This window comes from Hippocampus bargibanti, linkage group LG01 (assembly GCF_051943395.1).
Source record: "Hippocampus bargibanti isolate YZ-2025 linkage group LG01, ASM5194339v1, whole genome shotgun sequence".
NCBI lineage: Eukaryota > Metazoa > Chordata > Actinopteri > Syngnathiformes > Syngnathidae > Hippocampus > Hippocampus bargibanti.
In genome coordinates, this window is record NC_142734.1 from 8742606 (window position 1) to 8754536 (window position 11931).

An 11931-nucleotide genomic window follows, 5' to 3' on the forward strand; every position below is an offset into this window, starting at 1 on the left:
TGGCTGCAGCAGTGCACCACTTGTCTCAGTTCTTTTTGGAATGCAGACTTGTTACTATTTTTGATGATTAGTGTTGTCTGTCAAGTTGATGAATTTGATGGCTGGGTGTGTTGAGGTGCAGTCGTTTGTGTCGCATGTCCAACTCTGGGCTTTCCATCTCTCTCGACTACACATCTGATTCTGGTGATCAGCTCATCAACCAGCTCTGAAGCAACATAAAACGATCCTGACTATTTCAATCAAGTGTGAGAACCGGAAAACATGTAGGACAGGGGCCTTTGAGGACTGAAGTTGGAGACTCCTGGTGTAGAGGGACTAGTGCAGCGAAGAGAGGATGCATCCTTGGGGGGCGAGGGGGGTCCCAATGCTGATGGTGCATGTTGATGACGATGTCCTTGCCAGCCATACCTGTTTGAGAGAGAGAAAGAGACAGAGAGTCAGAGGGAGAAAGAGAGACAGAGAGACAGTCAGACAGACAGACAGAGATTGAAAGAGAGAGAGAGAAAGAGAAAAGGGGAGAGAGCTTGAGAGACAGAGAGAGGAAAAAAGAAAGTGAGAGTGAAGAGAGAGAGGGGGGGGGGGGGGAGTGTGCGCGTGTGTGTGAGAGAGTGAGAGAGAGAGAAAGAGAGAGAGAGGATTCTTCCGTGGGGCCCCTTGCAAGTATCCCGCGGCCACGCCCACGGAGATGAGCGCGATATAAAGCCGAGATGTGAGAAACTGTGAGAAATAGGCCATCACACTTGTTAAGGTTTACCTGTGCAGACGTCATCATAGTAATGACAACGGGAACCGGCGACAAAGGGGCCACCTAAAGGGATCTTTTCTCAACTTGGCAAAAAAAGTTTTTTTTCAATGTTTCCCCGGTTTGTGGACTTGTCTGTGGAGTTACCTGTCCTGTGAGCGATCGGAGACGAACCGAATCAAGTCCCTCCTCAGCTCCAGCAGTCTTTGCATGACCGTGAGGCCGCGATGAGTCGGAGAACTCGGCGCTGGATTTTAAGAGTTTTACTTTGTCTGGGAATAGTCTACCTGAAAATTGGGTGAGCTGCGCTTCGCTGTTGTGAAACGCACGACTTTGTGTCACTCCTTTGCAAATAACCACAATGAAGACACGTAATGCAATTCATCTGTTAAAGTCGTTCAACGGCATCCCAAAGTCGTAGTATTTGAAAGTACACATGTCCTCCAAATGTTTGCGCTTGGTGAAATTTGGGAAGTGACGTGTTATTTATGGAACTAATGTATTGAGAAGTGGAATTGCACCTGCCGCTGAAGGTAAAACCTTTTGTCCCCCTCCACAGGGGGTTCTCGTCGGTGGTGGCCCTCGGAGCGAGCATAATCTGTAACAAAATCCCCGGTTTGGCCCCGAGGCAACGGATTATCTGTCAGAGTCGCCCCGATGCCATTATCGTTATCGGAGAGGGCGCGCAAATGGGCATCAACGAGTGTCAGTTCCAGTTCAAAAACGGGCGCTGGAACTGCTCTGCCCTGGGCGAGAGGACCGTCTTCGGAAAAGAGTTGAAAGTGGGTATGTTGCTATCTGTTCATGTTTTGTTCATATTTAGAATATTGAGTCGCTTGCATTTGGTGCGCAATTGTGCTCCGCTTGCGTAAATACCCACTTCCCCCACCATGTTTGTGATTGCATGTGAATTTTAGTACAGACTTGAGCTGGACAACAAAAACTGCTTCTCATATTGTTCAATGAAAGTGAACATTGAATAACCAGTTGAAGAAAACATCCCGAAATGCAAGGTGCACTTGATCTTTGTATCCATATTTTGAAAACTTTGCTCACATTTATTTGTAAAAATATAACTATTCTTGTTGTTTACCCCATTTATGCTTAGTGTTCATATGAACACAGATAAATTCATTTTCAAATGCATTAATGTTGTTTCTTGCCACATTAACTATTGTCAAATTATATATAATTATATTATTGTTAATTATATACTTAGTTTAAACCAATTTGATACTCTGTTTTGATTTTATTAAACGAATTTATCTGTGTTCATATGAACATGCTTGGCATAAATGGGTTAATTGTGTTTTTATTCATTCTTACAGTTAAGAAAGTGCAATTTATAATTTAGAGCACAAATGTGATTTCTCAGATGGAAAGTAAATACTTTTTTGCAGCAAGTGATAGCTGCTTTCCGGACTTGTTTTCTTCACCAAGCATGTATAGAAGGTATCTTGAGCCAAGACTGTAACAAAGCTCTTGTGAATAGTCACAGCCTTTCTTTTCATACCAGGCAGAGTCTCATGAGACACTGTTTCAGTGGACTTTCTCCCATCTGCTGATGGGTGCTCCAACTCCCACTGTAAGGATGTGGATGTTACCACGGGTATAAGTTACAGTGAGGAAAGTATCATAGTAGACAAATATCGTCAGGGCCAATGGAGATGGATGTGTCAGGAGGAGATTGGGTAATTGGCGTTGTCTGTTTTTGAGGATAGTGGTCAGTGTTTGGAGCCAATTTTGGGGACAGACCAATTAGCCCTAATTTAAATCACTGATGCCCCATAAAATTATATACTTTAACGTTACACAGCTGATTATCTGTAAAGGCACGCTGGTAGGGAATTACTACTATAGACTCGTGATTTTCACACTATGTTTGCATCGCCCTACCCACTCTCGAGGACTTGCACACTGCAAGAATCCAAACAAGGGCGCGAAAAATCCTACTGGACCCTCCGCACCCTGCCCACCACCTTTTCCAGCTACTCCCCTCAGGCAGGCGCTACCGATCCATGCGCACTAAATCCAGCAGACATTTAAAATGCTTCTTCCCCCAAGCCATTAACTCTTTAAACAGTAACCCAAATAGGACTGTATAGTGCCTCAATTTTTTGATGATGATACTGGTGCAGCGTGTTCTACCAGAAACAAATTCCTTGTGTGTTCTACATACTTGGCAATAAATATGAATCTGATTCTGAATCTGATTCTGATTCTGATTCTATACATCCATCCAGGCTATCAGACATCCTTTCACTCGATTGATACACCGGACAACCAATCATATTACTCATTGAGAGGTGCATGCTCAAACAATGCCCCTGAGCATTGTAAAGTTAACAAGCTAGTCGTTAGTTACATCCTAATTATTCCCTCGCTTTTTGCCTCTTAAACGTAATATAGGGTGTAAAAATAAGTGGTGGAGCTGGGCCAAGTAAGAAAAAAAATTATCCATTTCATACGGAATGGGAGTCGGACTTTCTTTGACGAGGACACTTTCAAAGTGTGTTTGTCTCGTCTGCCAGTTATCAGAGTGAACTCAGGTAATGGTAAAAAAAACATAATTATGTTGTGTTGTGCAACATATGCGGTTATACATCAACATACGTTGCAAGAATCCTCAATATATTTCTCAATCAATATACAGTAATGGGTTTATCACTTTGACTTGGTCTTTTCAAAAGTCACTCCCATGCTGAAAAAGTGTGAGCACCCCTGACATAGACGGACACCCATGCATGCTCACATTCACACCCAGGGATAATTTAGAGCAGGGGTGTCAAAGTCATGTTTTGCCGCGGGCCACATTGTAGTTATGGTTTCCTCTCGAGGGCCGTTATGAATTTGGGGAACCCATTAGAATGTTTACATCCCTTCAAATATTACATATAGAGCACACAGCAAATTAATGAATAACTCGTTTTGAAATCTGAAGTCAAGAATAATGACTTTTATTGTGGTTGACATCCAAAAATCTGAAATTTTGGCTCAGATTTTAGCAATCATCATGGAATTTCACAAGTTTGATTTGCTTTCGCGGGCCGAAAAAAATGATGTGGTGGGCCGGATTTGGCCCGCGGGCCTTGACTTTGACACCTGTGATTTAGAGGGTTCCATTAAGCTGCCATGCATGTTTTTGGAATGTGGAAGCAAACAGGAATACTGAGAGAAAATACATGACAGCAAGGGGAATACACTACACGCAAACTCCACACAGGGAGATAGTAGCCTGCCGTGGGAGGCCGATGTCATAAATGCCTGTCTTATACTTCCCTTATGTGGAACATTTTGGATCTTCTACCTTGAACAGTCCATTATGACAGTCATCAATGTTGCTGCATTTCATTTCAGTTCACAGTTTATGTTCTTTCTGGAGGAGTTAGTGGACATTTTTTTCTAGCCAGGAAAGGTTTCAAGTGGTGAGAGACAGCAGCACTTTCCTCAGCTTGAATTGGAATGGGAGACGCAGGGTGTTGCAAATGTCCTGTTAAATAATCAAGACAAGATGCCTACTGACTAGCTTACTGGTTGGATGCCCATGACCAAAATATGTTGCCCTTCTCTTTAATACATGTGGCTGTGAAATTGCGTTAAAATACACAAAATGTTTCAATTGATCTCGTCTGTCCGAGAGATGCGTTCCACCAAACCTCTTACTCTTGAAACACCCCTGGTGTAGACAGCAAAACCAAGTCGACTTAGTGACTATTTTTATAGCTAAAGATCCTATGAATTATTGGTGTGGTGAAAAATGTTAACATAGAAAATATTGAATGAGGAAATTAACAATGCTACAGATATAAAACACTTCTTATCTTGCACCAGCTGCATGACGCCATCTTGCCCACCGCCAGTGGAAAGCAAACTAATCCCAGTCATGCTGTCCGTGGCGTTTGAAAAAGCTGTCCTTTTATGAATGAATAGTTTTGGCCCATCAGGAGTGTCAGTTCTGGCATGAAAGCCGGCAGCAAGTCCACGGCTTGGACAGGCATAGCAAATAGATTGGTTTCACGGATTGGATTAGCCCAGAAGCCAAGTGGTTGCAAATGGATGCCATTGTTGGCACAAAGCCGAGCTGCGCTGTGTGGCTGGCAATTGTTCTCTGAGGGAGTGTGGGTAGTGCAAGGTGCATCGCTGTACTCCGATTGGCCCCCAAGGCTGAAGAATAAGCTTTTGACGAGAGGCCCAATTTAAAAGAAAAGGGACATTTTCACGACGGAATTTCAGTTCACCCTTCTAAATATTTTCCATCACTCAATACAAACCTATGAAGCGCTCCTACTGTTTCTTTTGGAGGAGTCAGGCACAGGAATCGTAGAGAAAAATGACCGCACTCCACTCAGATGTGACCGAGTGCACAGACACACCTTGTTTTTTGGCCTGGAGCCCATTTAGTCTGTAAAAATGTCAACATAATTTATGCCCCGATATGAGGGTTTTTTTTCTTTCTATCTTTCTTTCAAGGATAGAAAGGTGGCACATAGCCAGGACATGCTTGCTGTATGTGGAACTTCTCGAGAACACCAAGAAAGTGAGGATGTGAACAAACCAAAAAGGAGCTTGTTTATATACGTACTGTAAATATGGAGGGAGATGTAAATGTGGATCTTCTTCCTGCGATTAGCATTACAGACATTCAAACTTGTATTCTTAATTTCCCGTTTCAAATATATAAGGTTCCTTCCCCTTGTCATATTTCACCCCAAAACTATTTTATTTGTCACACTCTGTCAGATTAACCTTTAGTTTATTGTCAATATTGCAGCATGTGTAAATGATTTGTTCAGTAGGCCCGGCGGAGATAAGGCCAGGATGGAGATGCTCATGTCCGATGAGTTTACACAGAATGTGTCATTTCTGAATGGATCAATAGCTCTTCCCTTCCCTGACAGCCCTCTTATTCATGCTGCTTTGTTGACTAAACTGCCAGCAGCCATTTTGGTTCACAGGTAGGACAGTTTCCAGGTCAGATTTCAAAACAGTGGCGCCCTTCAGTGATATGTCATTGAGACCATGATGTCAACCAACATACTGTTAATTGGTAATCTTGTATCTTTCATTTTAAACCAGCAACATTTGACACTGAGTCAGAACTGTCATAATGTTATCATCATTAAAATAGCCGCTGCTTCATCATCAATTGCCTTTATGGTCCATGATATCGGTGGTGCAAACTTTGACGGGCATGACAATGTTTACGGCAAGATATGATTTCATGACATTTTCTGTTGTTGTTGTTTTGATCATCTGAACAAAATTAATTTTAAATCCCCAAATACAACACAAACACAAATGCATGATAGAAAATGTAGTTTATTTGGGCAGGTATATTTATTGGTTGGAATGTTATTTTCTTTAGCTCAAAGTTCACAAATGAAAAGGAAATACAAATTACATGTTTTCTGCTCCAAAACGAGTTGAAACACAACATTCCGATTGCAAGTGTGTTTGTAGTGGCGGCCATTTTGCCCTGTTCTGAGACTTGCTGTCGACTTAAAATGACATCACAGTGGCTCAGGGTTCAGTTAACAACCAATGACGACTCACCTGTTGTTCTGGCTTTGGTCATGTGACATATATGTACTTATACATTGTGATTTCATTTGTACTTATACATTGTGAAAAATAGTTCTCAATAGCAAGCAGGAAAATGGATGCCCACTTAGATGGATAAAAAGTGGTGGCTTTTGCTGATAACTCCACAAAAATAATATGAATCAGAATGGGGCAACAGAGTTCATATACTGCATATATTTTGTTACCCGACTTCCTCTTTAAAACACATCCAAAACTCCACTTATTAATGACTGCAATGCTAATATGCATTGCAATGACTTGTGTCATCTCTACAAATCAAACCAATTTTGATGTACTCTCTCCTGCGCTTTTACAGGGAGCAAAGAAGCGGCCTTTACGTACGCCATTATCGCAGCCGGGGTGGCCCATGCCATCACCGCCGCCTGTACGCAGGGTAACCTGAGCGACTGCAGCTGTGACAAAGAGAAGCAGGGTTTCTACAGCAAGGACCAAGGATGGAAGTGGGGAGGCTGCTCTGCGGACATCAGCTACGGCCTCGGCTTTTCCAAGGTGTTTATTGATGCCCGAGAGGTCAAACAGAACGCCAGGACACTCATGAACCTCCATAATAATGAGGTGGGACGCAAGGTAAGATGCAGCCGTCTCCAAAATCATGATTTATTTATTTTTGTATTTATTTATTTATTTTAGTGGTCTTGATAATCGCAGTGACTTGCAAAATAGTGGTCAAGGTGAATGTTGCCATGGTACTGCCCAGCTTGCACAAGCAGTGGAATGAAGGTGGCTTTCAGGGACCAAAATAAACTGTCAAAAGTGATTGATGAGATGATTGTACAGAAAAGACATGGGCCAAAAAGATATGATCCCTATCCCTTGGGTAGCTAGATAGCTAGATGAGTCTTTATTTGTCTCACAGTGGAGACATTTATATTTCACAGCAGCAAAATCAAAATACAGGAGTCGCTCTAAAGGCAGCCACTCTCGTGGCACCATCTTGAAGTACAAAACAGAAAAATAAAATAAAAAATAAAAAGTAATGTGACACAACACAAAAGACACAGACAGTCTTCAATCTTTAGCACTTTCTGCCCCCTCTTTGTAGAATGAAGCAGTTCTAGATGAAAGAGGAGAGGATCAAAGCGTCCTTTTCACCAGTGGATCAGGGACTTCATGGTTAAATGTGCACAACGCAAACATGAAGCATTGACGAAAAGAAACTGTCTCACATCTCCACGTAAATCTGCTTCAATTCCAAGCCGCGACAGTTGCACATACGAATCGGCGCTCTGAGCTGACGTTCCTTTCTTCTCATCGCGGGCTCCGCAAGGCATGCATCCATCCTGCCACAGACTGTCTAACAGCACCGACCTTTCCGCTGAACAAAGCGGGGCTGTGACAATGCCACCCATTACAGATGCAAGAAAAAACCACAATGGCCCCCCAGCTGTCCAGCGATGACAGTCACTGACATTCCCCCGAAATCAAAAACAGTGCTGGCATATTTGTACTGCCGAAAATGTGCAACTGCTCAGCACAGTCTCCACAAAAATGCTGAAAAACAATCGTATCCGTTCTTTACCAGTACTTCACCAGTTGGGCATTACACAATTATTTAGGTTTCTAATCTCCCTCTAACATGACAAATCATTCGCTTTGTGCTTGTTTGTCCTCTCCAGGGCTGCAGTGATGAGTGCAATTCAATGGTCTCTTTCAATTCACTTTCAATTATTGGGTGTAATTTGATTCAGTGCCACCGGTTCATTCTTATTCGGGGACATGACTAAAATAATTATACACTTCCATTTTCTGCGAGAAAGTCACAGAATGTGCATCACAGCGCACCAAGACAGACAACAATTGTGCGGCAGGATACAAAGAGGACAAACATCGCGTTCTCCTTTTCAGCACAGGGTGACAATGAGACTCCATTCGGTCTAAGAGGTTAAAGACCAAGTGAAATGACGTGCCAAACAGCTCAAGGGGACCTGTTGAATAATAAAAAGTAGATCTGGCCAAGTTAACTCATACACCTCTTCCTTTCCGTGAGCCAGAAAAGCCAGATTCAGGAAACCGACACGTTCATGGTCTTGTCGCCGGAAAGCCTTCGCACACAATTGCATTGAGCTGATCATTTTCTCAAATTGGCTTTTCTAGACAGCAAATTTGTCTTCCAGGAAACAGCGAGCAGCGTTTTTTTTTTCTTTTTGCTCATAAAGGCGTTCCTGTTTTGATAGTGACCCACCCCCCTTTATTTATGCTAATCGTGGCAGTGATGCCGAGCGGGAGCTTCCCTGGTCCAATCCTCCAGACAAAGGCTGCCACAAGTGTTGGTCACACAACAACTGATGGATTAGGGCTGTTGGATATACCAACTTTATGAAGGAATTTGAGTTAGGGAACGCTTGGCCTTAAATTTTAAGATGCCATTTTGAACATGAAACTCAGGAGGAAATTCCCATTTCACCTTGTTAAGAAAATTCCCGTTCCGGCCAATAGCGCACCTCATTGTCATCAAGCCGAGCTTTAGCAGTAATCCCAGTCACTCTACGCCTCCCATACTCTCTCTTGACATTTGTGTGTTGTGTGGTGACTACACACACACTGGCTGACATCTGATACTTTATTTTGGCTTCTGTGTGTACGCTATAACGCAGCAATGTGATGGGCTTCCATTTAATCCCCAACTGCAGGGTGTTCGCTTGTCATGTTGTCACAGAGATGTGCATTATACTCAATCGATGCTGGACTTGGAAAATGATTACGTGGGTCAGCGCATTTTTACTACGTTGATTTGATGTCGATTTGTTGACGCTGATTTATAATTTGCCCATGTTTCTTCTAAAGCACAGCAGTGTTTTAAAATGACAATTGTCCTAATCATCCACAAGAATACAATGTCCACCCCTTTTGCCTCAAAACTGGTTTGATCCAGTCATCTGTCCCACGAGTTTGAGTGAGTGGCCCCACCGTACTTGCACAAGGTGTAGCAAAATTTATAACTTGCACAGACGCTCCCCAATTTACGAACGAGATTTGTTCCGAACAGTCGTTGGTAAGGTGAATTTGTTCTTAAGTTGCTTTAGTGCTATATTTTGAATACGTCTGTTTAAGGTTTATAGTATGTTTAAGGCTTGTATAAGTAACCTGTATTGGTTTGTACTGAAAAATAAACATTTAATAAAATATATGAGCTATTAAGATATGTACATGTATAACTGGATATAATACTCTGTTCGGAATATGAAAAAAATGTATGGATGAATGAGTGAATGGATGAATGAATGAATGAATGAATGAATGAATGAATGAATGAATGAATGAAGAGTCAGGTTCAGAATTTCTTTCTGAAACATCAGATCTATAAATCATAACACAAGAAAAAATCTAAAGGCAGCTACCAGTTACAGGTCAAATTCCAAACAAAAACTGGAAATGGATCAAAAACTTTTTTTTACGAATTTAACTCATTCACTGCCATTCCCGAATTTATTCGGCAATTGAAAATATGACATGGAGCGCAATTCCCAAATTTGTTCGGGTTTTGTTTTTTCTTGCTTGCCGATAAAGTGCTGTTCAGACCTCTGGCAATGTTTCTACCCTTCCATAAGGGGCCATCATTTGCCTTTTTAGAGCCGCCCCCACTTGCACCTCATATTACTCCGGATCCATATAACTCATTTTGTCTGATGAAAGAAGAGAGTCTAAGGTAGCTTACGCTGCATTGAATGTTGATGTAGTCCTAAAACTCAATATTCTGTGTGTCCTGGAATTTGAGTGAAAATGACAAAAACCCTGGCACTGGAGAAGACACATTTTGGCACGTTTGGCGGGGAATGAGTTTAAAAAATCGGCACAAAATATGATAATTTGGGCTATATAAAGCCATCTCTGATTCAAATTTTATGTCAAAAATGATTCTTAACCTCATTTTTAGGGTGCTTTTTTTTGGACTGCCAAGACCAAGTTTTCATGGGGGCATTTTGTCTTTGTTGCTGAGCAGATTTTGTGCTTCCAGGTGTTGGAGAAGAACATGCGACTGGAATGCAAGTGTCATGGCGTGTCGGGCTCCTGCACCACCAAAACCTGCTGGACTACACTTCCCAAGTTCCGCGAGCTTGGCTACATTCTCAAGGAGAGATATGCCCACGCAGTGCACGTGGAACCGGTCAAAGCCAGCCGCAACAAGCGCCCCAAATTCCTGAAGATCAAGAAGCCATATTCTTACCGGAAGCCCATGGATACAGACCTGGTGTACATAGATAAATCCCCAAACTACTGCGAGGCGGACATGGTCACGGGCAGTTTGGGGACGCAAGGGCGAGTGTGCAACAAGACTATGATGCAGCACATCAGCGGCTGCGACTTGATGTGCTGCGGCCGTGGCTACAACACGCATCAGTACTCCAGAGTGTGGCAGTGCAACTGCAAGTTCTTGTGGTGCTGCTACGTCAAATGCAACACGTGCAGTGAGAGGACAGAGGTGTACACGTGCAAATGACAATATTTATTGGACGGTGCTGGCATTCGTGTGGTCTTTTTGGATATTCCTGCGGCACGAGGATCGGACACCCCTGTGTGGACTTTAGGGATGGTTGGGGTGAAAAGTGGACAAACACTACCAAGGGGAGAACTGCACACAACCGAAGCACAAAGACTTGAATCTACATGGACACGTACGGTATCGTGGACAAGAATATCGTGGAATATGGAGCGCGTGATTACCTGAGCCGTGCACACTGCTGTCTGTCACGCATGGTGTAACTCATCCATGTGGAATATTTAACATACTGTCTTTTATAGAATGGAGATAATTAATATTAATTTATTGGATAAGAACTACTGAATTTGTCCATTATGGGTCACAAATAACCACACGTTGGGAGGGCTTAGTTTATTAAAGGGACCAGAAACTCCTAACACACAGGATTTGAATTCACCGTTATATTAACTCGTGACCCACTTGTGTCTTCCCTCTGTTTGCTGCTAGTCCCAATCCCATTCATTTTTTTTAGGTCAGAGCTTCAAAATCACAAGCACATTTGCCACCTTTGGTAAATATTGGTTCATAGAGTATATTTTGTAAGAGCCTATTTTTGTATGGATGTTTTATTTATATCTGTTGCATAATATTCAAAATTAAGACATGTGTCTGTAAAATGCTGATAATGTACGTTTGCCCCTGTTGTCACTGCCGGGGTTGTGTAGTGTTTGTTATAGACGCTGTTGTTTACTGCATTTCATGACTACTACTGATGGAATACATGAGCAGAATAACACCAACATGGCATGATTTCATTTTTGTTTCTCCTGACAACCTCTTCCTTTGTAATGTGCTTTGCTTGAAAGCAAATATGAAAGCAAAATCAACTGAACTGAACATCAAATGTTGGCTTCAGATTAAGATTTCTGGTGCAATAGATGCAAATGGGATCAATGCAGCCATATATATATATATACAGTAAAGTCTCGTTATATCGATATTCAAGGGAGTCCGAAAAAATATCGATATAACCGGGACTATCGATATATCCGATATCGATATAATGAGACTTTACTGTATATATATATATATATATATATATATATATATATATATATATATATATATATATATATATATATATATATATATACCTCTACCAGAG

The 11931-nt window shown here is 42.0% G+C and overlaps 1 protein-coding gene across 1 annotated transcript; it reads left to right on the forward strand.

Annotated features, from left to right (window-relative positions):
• Positions 1 to 712: 712 nt before the first annotated feature.
• On the forward strand, positions 713 to 11566 carry wnt7ab (wingless-type MMTV integration site family, member 7Ab). Its single transcript, XM_088994392.1, has 4 exons — positions 713 to 1040; positions 1302 to 1528; positions 6642 to 6913; positions 10302 to 11566. The coding sequence occupies exons 1-4, from the start codon at positions 970 to 972 to the stop codon at positions 10782 to 10784; spliced, it is 1053 nt and encodes a 350-aa protein (XP_088850518.1). The 5' UTR covers positions 713 to 969; the 3' UTR covers positions 10785 to 11566.
• The last annotated feature ends 365 nt before the right edge of the window (positions 11567 to 11931 follow it).

Bases quoted from the DNA above. Each gene is read 5' to 3' on its own strand.
- wnt7ab (XM_088994392.1), top strand. From the start codon at position 970: ATGAGTCGGAGAACTCGGCGCTGGATTTTAAGAGTTTTACTTTGTCTG. The intron at 1,041-1,301 runs GTGAGCTGCGCT...CCCCCTCCACAG, and splicing joins ATAGTCTACCTGAAAATTGG to GGGGTTCTCGTCGGTGGTGG. The intron at 6,914-10,301 runs GTAAGATGCAGC...TTGTGCTTCCAG, and splicing joins ATAATGAGGTGGGACGCAAG to GTGTTGGAGAAGAACATGCG.